The sequence below is a fragment of the Ascaphus truei genome, chromosome 2 (assembly GCF_040206685.1).
Source record: "Ascaphus truei isolate aAscTru1 chromosome 2, aAscTru1.hap1, whole genome shotgun sequence".
NCBI lineage: Eukaryota > Metazoa > Chordata > Amphibia > Anura > Ascaphidae > Ascaphus > Ascaphus truei.
In genome coordinates, this window is record NC_134484.1 from 441,782,787 (window position 1) to 441,802,095 (window position 19,309).

General features: G+C 40.1%; 1 protein-coding gene across 3 annotated transcripts in view; it reads right to left on the reverse strand.

Annotated features, from left to right (window-relative positions):
- Positions 1–9,887: 9,887 nt before the first annotated feature.
- RBM33 (RNA binding motif protein 33) overlaps positions 9,888–19,309 on the reverse strand; it is a 90,986-nt gene continuing 81,564 nt past the window's right edge. For 2 of the 3 annotated variants that reach the window (XM_075587860.1, XM_075587859.1), the window contains exons 18-19: positions 11,696–11,784; positions 9,888–11,073 (exon numbers count right to left, since the gene is read on the reverse strand). In XM_075587860.1, the coding sequence (XP_075443975.1) occupies positions 11,025–11,073; positions 11,696–11,784 (138 nt within the window). In that variant the 3' untranslated portion in view covers positions 9,888–11,024. Of the gene's footprint in view, positions 11,074–11,695; positions 11,785–13,600; positions 13,653–19,309 lie in introns of all 3 variants that reach the window. The other variant, XM_075587862.1, reaches the window with a different exon arrangement.

The following is a 19,309-nucleotide window of genomic DNA, read 5'->3' on the forward strand; positions in this document are numbered from 1 at the left end:
GGCATAAAAACTTGCGTGTGTTTGAATAGAAAACAACAGGTGGTGTATTTTCTAAACCAGTGACCTCTCTGGGAAGTACCTATGAGGTAGTAACGTATATAGATTTCTGTTTTGTTTTTTTAAAGAAACTGCCTGCATTTATTAGAACTCAATGTTCTTGTAATAATCTTTTTCTGCAGTCTAAGAACTGTATTTTTATATATTAAAGCCAAACTTTAATAAGTAATACTTTGGGCTCTGAGTAAATTACATTTTGCTACAACAGATTTGTGAGTTAAGTACATAGTTTTTCTTAATAAACAGACGGTGCAAATAATTACATATTTGTTATTTCTTTGGTGGTTGAGGTGGATAATTGTGTGTATGTGTGTGTATAAATATTAACAGTGTAAGGGTAAATCTTTACAAATATATAGTACCTTGCGAAGGAGAAAGGCGAGTTGGTTAGTTTTGCCATGTGCATTAACCCAGGTTGCATATATAAGTCACGTGCTCACTAGTGTGCTGTTCGTGACAGACGGATTGAGTGGAGATATTATTCCTTTGAGGGACCTTGCGAGGGAGAGGAAGAGCGAATTGGCTAGATAGCTGTATGTATAAACCTACGTCCCAGACACAGGTCACATGCTCACTGGGGTGACGTACGTGACACGTCTACAAAAGAAAACATTGCGGTTTCTATGTATATAAATGTTCTGATGAGAAATGTTGCCACCATGACACAGTACCTCAAAGGTTTGGGTTATCATCGCACTTGCTTAAATTATGTGCTTAATTTTCTAAAATGACCCATGACATTAAGTGACGAGTAAACAAGTTTTTGTTTTTGCTTCTCCTCCATACTATACACAATCTCCCTTTCCCTCCATGGGCAAGAAACCTAGCTGGTTTCAGTATTGGTGAACTAATTCATTCATTGCATTTAATAACGTAGAAGGCACCACGCAGTGACGTACAAGAGTCGTTTTATTATTCACAAAAAAAATACAACAAAAAATCCACTGATATTCTTTCATTACACACCTGAACATAAGTATGAAAACAATATTCCGTACATCATTGTATTTATTTTTTCAATTAGTCATGTCAATTACACATCTTACACAGACTTAAATAACACTTTATTGCAAACTACAAAAAGGTTGGAGACTGGTAGCATTTTAATGACATTTATTAAATTTGTACAGCATAAAAAAAGTTTATTGCCCATTTGTGGCTTGTGTAGCATTTACAACTTCAAAAACCATTTAATAAAAATATATAATAAATATATAATTAAAAAAAAAAAAATGGAGCACAGAATGTAGAGGATGCAGACCAAATGTAGTTGTTGAACACCCAAACGGAGACCAGTATCACGGTATAGATTTATTGGAAATATCAATAGGTGCACACTTCATATTGTAACAATTATATTTGAACTGGTGTCCATACACACACCCATTTTAGGTTAGGAAGGATCACAATCAGTATCGGTAACAATGTGATGGTAAACTTAATTCTGTTTGACACTGGTGAGATACAACTAGTAAGAACTAAGAAACGAAATGCAATAGTAGCTTCAATAAATTACATAACTGGCAGATTGGCCATTCCAGTCGACAAAAGCATCATGGAGTCCTGTTGCTTGCCTAAAAAAAATAAAAACCCTAATGTTAAGGGGGAAAAAAAAAGACTTTAGTGTTTTTTGTAGATTGAAGAAATACTCTGCATCTGTGTAAAGATAGAAAGAGATGACGAATTAAAGGGAGATTGTTAACACAGCATTCAAGTCTATCTAAATAGTGCAAAATGAATCGAAGTGTATTGGATTATTCAAAGATGGAAGATGAAAAAGGTGTGGGGTCCTGTAGTCCCTGAAAAGAAGAGCTCAATAATGTAAATGCTGAAATACCTGGAAAAAAATATTATGTTTAGTTTATTCTTGTGAAATATCCTACAAAGATAAACAGAATTACAATTAGTAACAGTGCCATTGTATTATGAAATAAGCAAAGTGTAAATACTGAAGACCAGATTAATTGTCACCATCAACCAAACTACATCAAAAGTTTTGACAAACATGATTTGCGAGGTCTGCAAGATCATCAAAACATTTGCAGCAAGAGCATGCGCATTGATATACAAATCAGAAAATAATATGTATGAGGGAGGTCAATATAAAAGCAGTATATTCCGTCCAAACATTACCATTTTCTCCGTAACAGTGTGCTAAAGTATATAAAAAAAAAATGGGGATGAGCACTTGTGGCAATATATTCAGATTGTGAGAAACCTGTTTTAGTTAAAAAAATAAAAAATAAAATAAATACAACAACAAAAAGGAACTTGTGACATCACCATATACGAAATTGGGAACAGCATAGAAAAGCATTATACAAGAAACAATGACCGTTAAAACAAATGATCCTTCCCAACCATGCTATACCAGTGGATAGCATACAATAAGATCCAATATGAATCTGGGATTTGAACACAAGAACCCATCTTATGCATTTACAGTGAAGTTAAAATTCTTCGCATTTAAGTAGGCAAATTGCCTTACATACAAAAATCCACAGGATTTAATACTAATTCATAGTTAAACTACCTTCGAATATCCAGCAGAATCAAATGGGACTTCTCAGTTCTGAGTGAGCCTGTAATTTATTAAGCTTCAGTGCATTCCAAATCACCCCAGGCTAGAAGGTTTGCCGTATTAAAGCAGCCATGGGCACAACAAAGTTTGGGATGAAAAAGTGCCATCATCCATACAAAAACGGACCAAGTTCACAGGCACAGCTACTTGCTACTACCATTTATTTTTCATCTTTAAAAATCAGCAAAGTGCTTTAAACGTGCAAAAATAGATGCTATTATTTTATAGGAAAACATACTGGACACCTAACAAGCTCCTATTGAACCCCCAAAATAACCACAACATATATATATAAACATATGAGTGTCACAGAGGAGTGCTACTGAGCATGGCAATATATATTTAAAACCAGAGACATAACATAAAACACAGACAGAGCTCAGTGCACGTCCAGTGAAACTCATACACGGTACAGTGCCTAAATATATATGTATAAATATCTATTAAATAAAATGGTCTTTTAGTTTAACATTTTGGCCAAATTGTTGTAAGCCCCTGAGCCACTGCACGGCAGACCACATTCTTCAGGGGTCCCTAACACTAATATATTATTAGGAATTTATATTAGTGTTAGGGACCCCTGAAGAATGTGGTCTGCCGTGCAGTGGCTCAGGGGCGTACAACAATTTGGCCAAAATGTTAAACTAAAAGACCATTTTATTTAATAGATATTTATACATATATATTTAGGCACTGTACCGTGTATGAGTTTCACTGGACGTGCACTGAGCTCTGTCTGTGTTTTATGTTCTGTCTCTGGTTTTAAATATTGTTTTATAGGAACTGAAAATCCAAAGAGCATACAAAAAATATATTAAAGCCCTGTTATAAATATTCACATTTGGAACACTAAGCTAGGCTAAAATGTTCTTAATAAAAACCATGCCATAACTTGTTGCTACTTCCTAGTTCTACTCTACTAAAAGAACTACGACAACAACTTTCCCAATCAATGGAATGGGAGACTTATTATACTTCACTACATATTAAAGTAGCAGGTAAGGAGGGCAGCGATTTAAGTCAAATTAGGATCTCACACTGATTTTCTAAACCCCTTTCTCTGAAACAAGGAAGACTTAATAAATTAGATATTAAATAGAATTAAATGAGAGTACAGCTTGAAACCGTGGTACCACTGAAACATGGGCTGGAGCTCTGCCCCATCACTATATACCTCTGCAGTTCCAGAGTCACAATGCATTCTTAAAATACTGCTCCATCGGAAACTAAAAACTGAAGTCCCTAAACCACCAGCTCTAACTGTGGTTTGGAAACGAGGCCCTAAACATGTATCCTGCAGAGCATTCTGTAGGATTCTTGTCCCAAACTGGTAGTTGAGCTGAATGCCCAATAACTGCACTTTCTAAAGGTTCTAGCCTTCTATACTATATGTAGTGGCTATGTCTCTGAAACATATTTGAGGATGGAGTGTCACATACTCGCCTTCTTTAGAGTTAAAGGCTTATATATCCGAGTGTATGCACATCTATCAAAGTCTAAAGACTGTCCACTTATTAAATACACATTTAGAACAAAATGTGGCATATATTGCACTGATACCTGTATGGCCAATATGACTTACTTTCAAGATGCAGCCCCTCTTAGGACCAAGGTGAACTTATGGTAGACATGTAGGTTAAACCTTGGTGACAAACATACACATACATACACATACATACATTTTAAATATATATATATATTTAATATATATATATACACATACACACATACACACAGAAAAATGTATATAAAATCATATGTACAAGCATTTTAATATTATTGAAGGTTTTACAAATGTTTTTCACTTTCATTTATGTTATGAACTAAAATAGAGTGTGATTGCCGATTGTGTTTGCCATACCCCAGTAATCAGGTAATTCACGAAACCCCCAACTTTTAAAGGACTATAAAACCTACTTTAAACTTCAGGTTACTATCTTTACAAACGTTCCCAGAATAAACTTTAGAAAAGGATTTAAAAACACTTTGCACCGTCTTCAAAACACATTGTGTTAAAATGTCATGGGCTCATGACATTTCTGAATGTATACCTGTATATGAACGTTACCAATAAAAAAATTGATACAAAAAAAAAAAACACTTTGCACCTGTGTGAATAAAAAATTAAATAAAACCACATCATTCACCTTCTTTTAACCCACTAAAAAGATCACGATCATAAGTTTGTTTTCTTTCAGTGGGACAGCACATAAAGCGCAGCGTAAGTTCACTGCTACTTCAGGACTTGAGCTAGAAACATATTGCACTGCAAGGGTCTGCTATACTATACTATATTACGATACAATACGACACATGAAAGCACCTTCTTATTCGTGTTCAGGATCTGTTGCCGAGTTTAGGATAATATGCATAGTTAAGGGGAATGTTTCCTGTCCAACAAGCCTTCAAGATGTATTTTTCCACCGAATTCCTGGAGACTACATGTTTTATACCAATTTACAATGAAATACCCAGCATTGCAGGAAGAGAGTTCAAAGTCACTCTGCGTGACAACTTTAACTCTTACAGCAAGGGCACAAGATTTCCCACCAATTGCACAGAACAAAATATGTAATTACCTGCCACAGTGTTATTGCATTATATATGTATATTGTTTTAATTACATTGCAACAAAAGTGTGTAAAAAGAAAAGGCCAAATTAAAATACTTGAAATGATCAGGCAATGAAACAAACTTAAAACATGTGATCAACCAAATAGTTTCTATAACTAAGGCCAAAATAAATATTAACAAAAAAATAATTAAAAAAAAGAGAATAAAAAAAGAATCTTCACATGATTTACCAAAATACAATTTGCCCATCAAGCACTAATCCTTACATTTAAGGTTCTGAATGTGAACAAATAATACACAGGTCAGATAAACATTATTGACTTACTAATTCTCTTTATAAAATTGAGGAAATACACAACACAAACATATGAAACTGAATTAATTCAACTTTTTTTTTTTTTTTGGAGAAAGTCCAACAGATAAAGACGCTCAGTGAAACAATGCCTTCATTTAAAAGTTTTGTTATCAATATGTACAATAAATGCAACGTTTGCATTATGCATTTGGATTCAAATGCATGATAATGAAAGAATAAAGATAATGGTTGCTACAGATCTTCGAAGCAAGCGGTCTTGTTAAAGTTTGCACATCTAAATAAGGGCGGATGCAGGTTTACCTTTGTTCAGAACAATCGTTGAAAAGTAATAAAAGTAAAGCTGTGTACTTTAAATAGCATTTAACAGGACCACTTTAAAGAATGAACAAGATTTTATCATGAGAAGTAGTTTGGGGGGTGGGGGGGGGGGGCTTGAGGTGTGTGTGTTTTACAAAACCTTCGGGCAGACTGCTGGGGCTGTATAAATGAAACTCTTACATTATGTACAGTATAATATATCAGATCTATATATACCTGTTAAAAGTTCCAAGCTTACTCTGTCCCCTTTTCTTTTAAAAATCATCTTTCCGTCTATTTTTCCATCATGATTATTACATTGTTAATGCAATAAAGATAACGAGCTCATCTCTTCAATAACCTTACAGATGCTGCACAAGTGCTCAAATAAATACCTGACCCTATCCAAAAACATACTGAACATTGAAGAACAGTATCCATTTTAGGATCGGTTACTCCATAGTCAGGAGGATTCTGGGAAAGCATGTGCAAATTCTTAGCACCTATATTCCCAATGGGTATCGATCTGTGATCTAGTACAGTGTGTAAGTCGTAATAGAAAGTCCAATATCAGACCAATAGATTGATGCAGTAAAGAACTTTTGAATGTACCTTTTATTTTTATTGCACTGGATACTGAAGTAGAAATGTGTTCTTTTTTTTTTTTTACAGTGTATTCCATTCATAGTCCTAGTTTTTGATGTGCTGCACATACTTCTGACTACATTAAATGGTAATCTATGCCATAAATATTCTGATTATATTTTTGCCAGGACTCAAGAGTGGCCACTACTGTAAACATTATATAGATCTCTTTCTGTAATTAGAAGTATATATTATGTATCAGCTTTTGTGTACTTAAGTTCGACGTTCCGGCTTAAATTTGTAAAGCTATTCATATTCCTGGCTAGGATATGTTATACTGGTAGAGGAAGTGTTACATTCTTGTACTTTCACGTTATTGCAACTCAAATTGATGCTGGGAGATCTGCAAACGGGCTCTATTGTAATCCAACAGCGCTATTTAGGAAAGCTAATGTATGAGACCGTTAATTAAACAGGAATTAAAGAGAAAGTGAAGTTGTTAAATAGTCTTCTTTTCCACTGTCTGTTTGCATTATAGTGATTATTTTATTCCTTAATTGGTATTAGTTTACTAGAATGAAAACCGAGATAGAATCTGTATCATCTATGAATACTTTACCTCTGTAGAAGTTTGCAACCCTGCAGATACAAAAACTTGTAGCAAAGAAAGGGTTAAGAAAAAAGGTCATTATTACTATTTTGAAGTATGTGTAGATATGTAATATAGAGGGAACCTTATTAACAGAACTCTATGATTATTCCAAAACAATGTGCACTTTAGTCTTTTAGGAGAATACCTGTATGCGCGATAAGTCACAATGGGAAAAGGATATGTGGCTGCATATGGCAATCTGATTATACTGCAATTAAAGCCGGTCTCCCCCCCCCCCCCCCACTTTCTTAACTTCGTGGAACTGGGTGGTTCTGGAGCTGAACAGCGGTGCGCTCAGCTCCGGAAAACCCCGGATGCCAGGAACTTTTACATTTTGCCAGGGTCTGGCAAACAAAAAAAATACAAATAGGGCTGCCGGGGTCACCATGAGAAAGCAAATGTCACGAGTTTCTGTTGGCCACCGGAACAAAGGTTACCCCAGTGGTCATAGTGTTCTACGAGGCAAGTACTTTTGCCAGGAAGAAATGATGGTTACTTTACCGGCAACCAGGAAACTATGGTATGGAGCAGTGTGGATAAACCGAGCAGGAATCCCCAGAACCACTACGGCAAAAACAATCCCACCCAACCAAAAATGTTTTACATTTAATCGAGTAGCACTTAATCTGCAACAGATGTATAGCCATCAAAGGCACCTTATTGCTTCTTGCATAACTTGACATTTTGGAAAGGAGCTATTTTTAACCATAGCGAATAGCTACTTTGAAGCTATATCCATATTATGAATCCCCTACATTGAGTGGTAGCTCATGGAAAACATGTGATGCCTGGGTTTTAAAAACAACCTAGCAAATTGGGAAGCAAAACAGATATAAGTTCACCTAGACGGGAGTAGAACATTCCGAATATAAAATTGTTCTAAAACAACCCAAAAAACCCCAAGCAAGTTAAATGTTATGCAATAGTTACATAAGTAGTATATTTATGTAAATATCTAGTAAAGCCTTCCACATCAACCTAATGGATATTGCTGAAGTTTTTAGAGTCTACTTCTTTCGAGATGCTGACAGCAGCTAATGACATTAAATTAATGTCATAATTCAGGGGCGCACAAACGTTTTTTTGCTGCACCCCCCCCCCCCCGTGCCTGCTCGCCTCCTTGGTGCACCCCCCCGTCTTTACCTCACGCGGCGTCAAATGACGCCACGGGGTCGTGTGACGTCACATCACGTGACCCGCCGCATCATTTGACGTCACAAGACGCCGCGTTGCCATGGTAATGCGTCCTGGAGCCGGCTGAACCTCGGTAAGTAGAGGTTGCAGAGGCCTCGCATGGTCCCCCGGCATTTAATTTAAATGCCTGGGGGGAGAGCGTGGGATCTCTGCAAACGCCCACACCCCCCCCAAAAAATCTCGCACCCCCCAGTTTGCGCATCGCTGTCTTAATTAATAGTCTTCCCCACTCCCTTCCAACCACGAGTACAGCATTGCCTCTACACTGTAAGAAATAGGTAGTTATCATAACTAGTCACTAAGGAAGGCCAATTCTCTACTAGTAAAATAAACACCCATCACAGCAAAAAAAAATATATATATATATATATATATATATATATATATATATATATATATATATATATATATACATATACATATACATACACACATATACACACATATACACATAATGTAGCAGCAGGCACACACTTGTATTCCATAAAATCCAGATGCTTATACCATAGATAAATGACACATGCAATTTACCAGATTGTAGTCCAGCAAGAACAGACGGCACACAAAGAGTAGAATTCAATAATATATTGAAAACGTAGACACTCAAAGAACCAACGTTTCGGTTCCACAAACGAAACCTTCCCACAGCCAACCGAAACGTTGGTTCTTTGACTGTCTACTATTTCAATATATTATTGAATTCAACTCCTTGTGTGCCGTCTCTTCTTGCTGGGCTACAATCTGGTAAATTGCATCTATATCTATACATGCATATACAAGCACACCTATATGTGCACACCACGCTCACACTTGCATATGTGTGTATATATATATATATATATATATATATATATATATACACACACACACACACACACACACACACACACACACACACACACACACACACACACACACACACACACACACACACACACACACACACACACACACGTACACACACACACGTATAGTGTTTGTGTGTGCAAACGTGTGTGTGTGTGGGCGTGTGCAAACGTGTGTGTGTGCAAAAATGTGTGTGTGTGTGTGTGTGTGTGTAAACATGTGTGTGCGTGCAAAAACGTGTGTGTGTACATGTACACACACACAGTTCCAAGATGGCCGCACACAAAATTGTAAAGCCATAAAACGTGAGCGCCATGCTCGGTACAAAATACAGTAATAACAGCATACAACCAGAACACCAGCACTGATAAAGTATAAAGTGAAAAATATACTTCATTGCTTCATAGGACACAATAGACAGCCGATGTTACAGTCCCATGGTGGATCTTCTTAAGGGTCGGAAACATCAGACTGTCTATTGTGTCCTATGAAGCAATAAAGAATATTTTTCACTTTATATGTTGTCAGTGCTGGTAACTCGATCACTGCTTGTGTTCTGGTTGTATGATATATAGAAAAACATATTTCCCATAGGGAAAAAGAGGCATAACTCTGTGGTAATCCAAAATTGTATTTTGAAGGTAAAAAGGCACACATACAGGCCCAACATTTCGGTCCTCAAAGAGGGACCTTCTTCAGCACACCCCTGAAGAAGGTCCCTTCATTGAGGACCGAAACGTTGGGCCTGTATGTGTGCCTTTTTACATTCAATATACAAATTTTGGATTACCACAGAGTGCTGCCTCTTTTTTCCTATGGGAAATATGTTTCTCTATGTTATAAGGGATACATAGATACATACGCGTGTGTGTAATATTTATAAAGGGACTAAGTCGACACTAGATGAAAAGTGCACATTGTAGGATAAGCATAAGTGACCACTGAAGCACTGTGATATTAATACAGCTGCTTTTACACTTCTAAGGCCGCGCCTATAGTGCCGGCGACAGCGACGCGTGATGTCACTCGTCGCCGCAAGCGAAAGTTGCATTTCGCTTTGCGGCGGCATCGTAGGCAACCAGGCTCCCGATTGGTTCAGGGGCTATCACATGAGGCGACAGCCCCTGAAAGACAAATAATTACGGCTACCAAAAATCACGTCGGCACGTCGCTGTCGCACTTACTATAAGCGCACGCGGCGGCGAAAATGCATTTGTTTTCGGGCGACGTCGCGTCGCCGGCACTATAAGCGCGTCCTAAGGTTGCACTTATAGTGCCGGCGACAGCAACGTCGCGTCAAAACAAATGCCTTGCCGCCGTCGCGTGTGCATATAGTAAGCGTGATGCGCCGGAGCGACAGCTTGGTCCCGATCGCTGGAAGTCATCTCAATTTGATTTTTCCAGCGACCACAGCCTGACGTCACCGTCGCCGGCACTATAAGCGCAGCCTAAAGGTCCACTAGCAGAGTTCAAATTAGTAGAACATGAGATTCCATAATGAACTAACTCAACAAAGAGAGGGTTTTTGGTCTAGCATCCCACACCGAAGATCAGAGTAACCATCATCAAATATTCTTTGCTCTGCAGAATTATTTTAGTCCTATTTTCTATCCATTTAGATGTCTCTGTTTTCAGTCTTTGCCAAGAAGTCAGACTTGCATGCATGCTACACATTTAGGAGGCAAAAAAAACAAAAATTGTAATTAAAAAAAAACAGATCCAAGTAGTTGCAGCACAATGTGATGGGTATGCTCCACTTCCGTTTTCCCTGCCCCATCAAGTTCAGTCCTCCCATCGTGTTGCTTTCTCAATACTCTTCAAAGTAAAAATTAGAAACACAAATTCAGACTACTGCTGAATTTGTAGTTTTCATCTTTTCTGGTGAATCGCTGTTGCTGATGATTTGATGTAACCAGGAGGAATCATTCTGCAACCAGTGACACATTGATGTGCGACAAATCTATCATATGCCTGAAAAAGTTTACAAGACACAATTAACATAATGTATAAAGTTGTGGTTTGGAGATCATGGTTTGTCCACAACAATGGGCATTTAAAAGAAATACTGTATTTCACAAGAGAGGTAGAGAGAGAGATAAGGGGAGAGAGAGAGCGAGAGCGAGGGGGAATGAGAGAGAGAGAGAGAGAGAGAGAGAGAGAGAGAGAGAGAGAGAGAGAGAGAGAGAGAGAGAGACAGAGAGAGAGAGAGAGAGAGAGAGAGAGAAGAGGGGGGGAGAGTGTCAGAGAGGGGGAGAGAGAGAAAGAGGGGGAGAGAGAGAGGGGGGGAGAGAGAGAGAGGGGGGGGGGAGAGAGAGAGAGGGGGAATGAGAGAGGGGGGAGAGGAGGGATAAAAATAAAATATAAAGAGCAGGTGACTGGGACACTTTAATATAAATATTTACTTTCATAAGTCCCAAGGTCCAACAAACCACATGCAAGTAGTTGAAATTACAATGTATACTATGGATGGCTTACAATATTGCATTTGTACTATTGGCTAAACATGCATCTTATTAGGGCAGAAACTGTCGTTTTCCTATACATATCTTAATAATTTGGTTTAAAAATACAAAATAAAAGTTTTTTTTTGTACCTGTGAAACTTCTGCTGGAATGCCAAAGCATGTAGTGGCTCTTTAAATGTTGCTACAGCTTTTCGCTGATGAGGAAGCAATTGGAAACTCTGCAGAGAAAAATAAGCCCAATCCAAACAAAGGATTAATCAAAGATTTAATTTTAATACAAATGTTTTAGCTTAAATGTAATCAAAAACGTGAAAATAAGTACAACTGTTTATGTCAATCACAGAAAACACATAATTTAATGACAATATTATCTCAGCTGCTTACACAGTGCTGGCATTTCATGGCTCTCGTGCTCATACCTATTACAGAAGACGAGTACCAATGCAATGTTGAATGAACTTACAAGCAATAAATTGATGTACGCATTGCAAAGTCTAACAGCAGGAAGATGAACTATACTTAATGTCAATCCAACTGACAATGAACAAGGACCAGCATAACTTCCTGGTTTTTTACCTAGTAATGCAGCATTTCTGCTGATTTCAAGCCAACTTCCGAAGTACCGAAGTACGTTGATAAATTGGAATAGATTGTATGACCACTAACGAGCAGCATACAACAGCCACCACAAACCCATTTGGAATACTATAACCAGTTCTGCGTTCACTCACATTTCTATCTTTTTTTTTAAGCCCATGCCCTGTACAAAATGCCAAGAAACCGAAACTCTGCTGTTCTCAACGTGAGTTTAGGAGAATTTAAAAGAGACTAACAATTGTGATAAGTTCAATGGGTTCATGATGGATTTCATGATAACACTTGTAACCATAGGCAAACTGTTAATCCTTTGTTGAAATTATGTAATCGCTACCCATATTTCTAAAAGGTGCTTAATAAGAAGGATAAGATAAGGACACATTTTTATGGTACTTGAAGCTTTCGAAGGAAGCCAATAACATTGCTAAGTTGTTTGAATCTCTCTTTTTTTGCCTGTTACTTAGAACTGCCACATTACCGACTGGATGAAATCATCAATGATGAGTAATGACAGGGATGCTCAACGTGAAAAAAAATAAAAATAAACTGTTATTAATATTATGCTAATATTGATGTTTACGGATGAATATTTTTACATTATATAGCCTATGAATAGAAGTGCAAGATTAATCAGTCAAAACTTGTACGACTTTTTTGTTTTACAGAAAAATCTCAATTTACAACTCAACATAGAAAAAGAATATTCGCATCCCTGCTTGTAATGCAGTCATTGTCACAATGCACTGGAGGCATCTATGCCTGCAAATAGATGGGTGAGACTGCTACGTCCCTACAGTACATGCTATCTGCATCTTGGTTCTCATATTTAGCTATCAAAAGCAAAGTATTTATTACTGTAAACATCAACACTACAACATACTGTAGTGAGTAAACCATTAAAAAAACAAAAAACATCTGTATGAGAGACTGTCCGTCTGAAAAATTAACCCCAGCAAGCAGGGAATTTAATACTTTAAAGGGTAGTGAGAGTCATTTAATAAACAAAGCAAAGCCATTTTGTCCCGTTTGTGGAAACTTTATTCAATGTTCAAATCTGTTTTTTAGAGCAATAGCCACTTTTACATATGACCAGGAATTTATCAAGGACGCTTTCTTTATGTATTTAAATAGCCTAATTCTACCCATGAGGCCAAGCTGCATGTCTGGAAAAACGGTTCTGTACAAGGTTTACAATGCTGCAGGATAGCAGAGAAAGCTGGAATGGCTCTATATCTTGTTGGTATAGTTAGTACGTGCTCTTGATTGGCTGCATTTTCTAGGTATGATATGAATGTTAGGCTGTTCTATAGTACTTTCTCTACACAAACGCCTCCTGCACCCAAGCACTGGTCTATCACCATCTTGCCATTCTGTTAAATAGATACAATACATATATGTATAACGTAGGCTCTATAAATATGTAAAGGAAATAAATACCATTGTTTGAAGCCCTCTCTACTGCACAGCAATCCACGTGTTGATTTGCCAACTAAAACATTATAAAAACAGATCATACACTTATAAGCGTCCAATTAAAAACGTCTTACATTTTTATAAACTATAAAGTAAAATCTATGGCATCTGTAAATAAGGGAGCAATGATGCTGCCCTACAAAACAGAACATGAGCAGAAATTGCTGATCTGAAATTAAACATTTTACTGAATAATTACCCATTTAAACTTAAATGTATTAAGGAGAAGTGAACCTCCAATGTAGCGCTGCAAAGATCCAGACTCAAATCAAATTAGGATACAGGATAACGAATTCCTAGGGTAGAAATCGGGATTAAGTCTGTTTAATTGAACTGTACAGTACCTCCAGATCAGATAATTTGCCAGCTGAGATAGACATCCAGGTGAAGCCCCGCAAAAAAAAGCAGTGTTGCCTCAGTTTTTGTACGGGCACTCTGTGTTAATAAACTTTATTTTTTTTTTACCTTTTTGATCCTGCCTCCAGTTCTCTTTGACCATCACTGTACTCCACGTTACCTTTTTCATTTTTGCCCAATTTAAACTTTAGTAAGCAGGTAGACTTTTGATGTTCAGTATTTATAATGTCATTTAAGATGTACAAATGTGCTAAATGTACATCTGTGCGTGTGAAATAGACTATATTCGCTCAAAAAGCATTGGGGCAAGACGACATTTTGTAAGCCATACAGAGGTTATGAAGAAAATTAATAAAGATTAAAATAATTAGGATAAAAACTCAGCTTGAAAGGTACATTTCCACCATTACAATGTACTTCCACAGCACACGCACAATTAAGTGATTTGCCCAAGATCAGGTAATTCAATATACTCTGAAGCAACCAATCCCATTCCGAGTATATTGAATGACTCCCTTAGTGGAAGTGGAATATAACTCACACGGTTGCCTATACAAACCCATCCATTTTAACCACTACTCTCACAGTGTACTACATATGAATGAGATATTAGTGCTGTGGTAATTCTACTGGAAAGTCGACTTAAAAAACCCCCCTATATTTTAGTAATCAACAGTATCTAACTCGATGGCAAGATATAGATAATAAAAAAAAATGCACTAAAATGTCACCAATTGAAATATCAATATCGGGTGCCTTGTCTCTGTGATGAGCCACCGAGAGCTTTTCCAGTAAATCTACTGATAGCCATGGAAAGAAGGGATCAAACATGGGGAGAAAAATAGTTTCTCTTTTCACGTTGCTTTGCAAATGTGAAAGCTGCGGTAAAGCAGAAGCAATAATAATAATATGGAATACTATCCACAAGAGTGTAATTGTTAGATCATTCTGCTCATCTAATACAAGCTAGGATTGGGCGATCACAAAAACCTCTCACAATACATTTCTCAAAAACGATATTGTGACAGGGTGAATGAACGTCACCAGCTTGCAGTGCAGCAGTGACAAGGTTAAGTTGAGAAGGGCTGCTTAATTAGTCTGACCTCAGCTGCATAATCAAGGTGTTAAAACCCCAGGCTGTGCACACATGCAGGAGAGCTGGTGAGGAGACAGGACTGAAAATGCTGAAGAGATTACTGCTGTAAGGTCTGTGTTGCAAAGTACACGTGTGATGAACTGTCTCCTGCATACAAAAGAGAAGCTGCATTATTTTTGTTTTGTCTGCTAAAAAGAAGCTATTGTGTTTGGTCTGCTGAAGAAGAAGCTATTTTCTTTTGTTTGCTGATGAGAAGCTATTTGTTTTTGGTGTGCTGTATGTTTTAAGGCTCAAATAAATAAGCCTTATCCAAAGAACCCACGTGTTTGGTTGCATGTACTCTGCAACATATGGTGTCAAGAAGTGCCGGGATTTTGAAAGGCCCCTGCAGTTAAAGGGCCACACACACACAAGAATAAGAAAAATGGAAGACTTTTTTAAAGAGTTTCTGTGCGAGCAGACCAGACAGCAGGGACAGTTAATGCAGGAGCAGGCCCGGCTACAAGCAGAGAGAGATAAAAGACTATTGCAGCAGCAAACCCAGCTCCTAAACCAGCAGCAGGTAGCACAGGAGGAGCGGATGGCCAAGCTGCAGACCCAATTCCAGGGGTCTGCCAGTCCAGAACTTGCAAACAAACCCCTGGTACTCCTGAGGAAAATGCCTCCGAACGAGGATCTAGAGGCTTTTTTACTGACATTTGAAAGGGTTGCCGAAGCTCAGGGGTGGGCTGCAGATCGCTGGGCAACTGCTTTGGCCCCGCTCCTCATAGGAGAAGCCCAGGCCTCATATCAGGGCCTCCCTGCAGATCAGGCAATGGACTACCGACAAGTAAAAGCCGCCATACTGGATCGCTTAGGTCTGACCCCAGAGACCTACCGGCAGCAGTTCCGGAAAATGAAGTACACCGCTAAGATGAGACCCCGGGTCCTCGCTCAGCGGTTATTGGACTTGTGTATGCGCTGGATACAACCCGAGGAGTGCACTAAGGAGGCAATTCTTGAACAGGTGGTTTTGGAAATATTCCTACAAATAATACCCCCTTCCGCACGCTCGTGGGTAAAACGCCACGCTGCTGAAACCCTAGCTTTGGCGATCCGACTCGTGCAGAACTTCCTTGGGGCTGAGGAGCAGGCGAGTGTCCTGGACCCGACGGATTCGACTCCACCGGCACCTGCGGACGCCCAAAGGGGGAGGTCGGATCAACGGGGAACCTACGGCACGTCCACACGCAATCGTCAAGTCCAACGGAAGGAGCAGTCGTTCCAGCAAGGGCGGAGTCCAAATGCTGGTCCTCGCCGAGACCCTCATCTACTTCCTGATGTCGGCCCATCGCAAAATGAGAGGAGCTTCCGAGGACGTCGCCCACAGGACCGACCAGATGCCTAGTCTCCAGTGTCCGGTCCAGCAGAGCATGATCCACGGCCCCCTCCTACGAGGGAACCCTCTCCATGTTCCGCCTGCGGAGAACAAGGCCACCAGCATGTGGACTGTCCACGGATGGATTGTTCATTCGGCAGGACCGTCGCCTCGGCCCCCACTGGAGAAAACTACAAGCCCTGGCTACTTCCATCCCAGGTTGGGGGAAAAAACGTCCATGCCCTTGTCGATTCGGGCTCTGGGAAAACTCTGGTCTTCCAGGGACTGTTACCGCCTAACGTGTGTTCTTTTGACTCTCCATGGAACAGAGAATGTATACACGGCGATTTAAGACAATATCCGACGGCCAAAATCCGGCTACAGGTAAAGGGTCAGGAGGCCTACCTCGAAGTAGGAGTCGCTCCTTGGCTCCCTGCCCCCGTTGTGCTCGGCCAGGACTGTCCTTTCTTTTCGGACCTAATGGCCCCAGTCTCTCACGAGGAGCCTTATTCTGTGGCTCAGGAGAACCCTGGCAAACTGTTCCCCTTCTCGGCAGACCTTTTCCCCAGCCAGACCTTTTCCAAAGACTCGGAAGCAAAGACGCTCCGACAAACAGGACTGGTTGCAGAAATCTGGGTCTCAAGGTGACCATTCTAGTAGCCAGAGGTCACAAGTGATGGCTGGGGAAGGCCAGAGGGAGGGGGATATGGGCCCTGGAGATTTACCAGACCTTTACCTCCCTGAATTTCGCCAGAGGCAAAAGGAAGACCCATTCCTTGCTAGACAGTATGACAAGGTGGTACAAATTGTTGAGATTTTAAATGCACAGGGGGCGATAGTATTCTCCCATTTTGAATTATCAAATGATATCCTGTATAGGGTGAATAGGCAGACACAAACAGGGGAGGTCACCAGACAGATATTGGATCCCAAGGTGTTTGTTAAATCTGTGTTCACTCTAGCCAATACTGTCGCTTGGGGGTGGTCACCTGGGCAGGGATAAAACATTGGACCAATTTCGTCCAGATTCTATTGGCCAGGAATGCATAGTGATATTGCTAAGTTATGTGCGGCATGTCCGGAGTGCCAGCTAACTAGTCCGAAGGGACAAAAAACAGCCCCTTTGGTTCCTCTACCCTTGGTGTCAGTTCCCTTTGAAAGGATTGGGGTAGACTTGGTAGGACCTCTAGAACCTTCTGCGAAAGGACACAGGTTTATGCTTGTAATAGTTGACTATGCAACAATATATACTAAGGCGTTCCCCCTGAGAACAGCAACGGCGAAGCAAGTAGCCAACAAGTTGTTGGAGCTGTTCTCACGGGTTGGACTTCCCCAGGTTATGTTGACAGACCAGGTACAAATTTTATGGTTAAACTGATGCAGGATGTCTTAAAATTACTAGAGGTCAAGTCGGTTCGGACATCGGTCTACCATCCACAGACTGACGGTTTGGTGGAAAGATTTAACCGAACTCTAAAAGGGATGCCGAGGAAATTTGTAGATTCAGAGAAGAGAGCCTGGGATGAACTTATCCCTTTTCTGCTGTTTGCAGTGCGGGAAGTTCCCCAGGCCTCCACGGGATTCTCTCCATTTGAACTGCGGTATGGCCGCCAACCCCGGGGTATCCTAGACCTCCTAAAGGAGTCCTGGGAGGAACAGCGGTCCCCTTCTAAGAATACCCTGCAATATGTACTAGACCTTAGGAAGCGCCTAGATGTGGTCGGCCATTTTGCTAGGGAGAATCTTAGATCAGCCCAGGACAGCCAGGAGAGACATTACAATCGGATTGCTCGCATGAGAGTGTTTCACCCGGGAGACCAGGTAATGTTGTTGTTACCCAGTTGTGAGAGCAAACTCCTAGCCAAATGGCAGGGCCCATTCGAAGTACTCCACCGCACGGGTGATGTGGATTACGAGATAGCTCAGCCAGGGTCCAGGAAGGGTAAACAAATTTACCATGTGAACTTGCTGAAACCCTGGAAGATGCAGCGGTCTCTATTCATCCACCCGGTGGAGGAGGAAACGGATTTGGGTCCTCAGCCCCCACGGGAGAACATCGTGGGTGCCGATAAAATCCCAATGGGTAGACAGTTGTCCTCAGAACAAAAAGGGGACTTGTTGGAAATAATTACACAATTCCATGATGTTTTTTCTGATTTGCCAGGGCAAACTAATTTAATTTCACATGTGATCGAGAAAGCACCTGGGGTAAAAGTACGTTCCCGTACTTATAGGTTGCCTGAGAGTCGTAGGGCCCTGGTAGAGGAGGTACTAAGGTACACTTAGGAGTGATTGAGGAATCAAGCAGTGAGTGGTGTAGTCCACTAGTTTTGGTCCCTAAACCCGATGGGAAGGTAAGATTTTGTGTGGACCTCCGAAAGGTCAATGCGGTATCCAAGTTTGACGCATACCCGATGCCAAGGGTGGACGAGTTAATTGACGCCCTTGGTAAAGCGGAATATATATCCACACTGGACTTAACAAAAGGATACTGGCAAATACCCTTAGAGGAAAAGTCCAAGTGCAAAAACAGCCTTTGCCACTCCCATGGGTTTATACCAGTTTGTGACAATGCCATTTGGACTGCATGGAGCCCCAGCCACATTTCAGAGACTCATGGATAAGCTGCTGAGACCCCATAGGGCTTATGCCGCAGCCTACTAGATGACATTGTCATTTATAGTAAACACTGGCGGGCCCATCTAAATAGGCTGAAAGCGGTCCTCAAATCTCTAAGAGAGGCAGGGCTCACAGCCAACCCTAAGAAATGTGCCTTAAGTAAGGCGGAAACCAAATACTTAGGGTATGCAGTGGGAGGTGGAAAAGTAAGGCCACTAGCCGACAAGGTAGTTGCCCTGAAAGA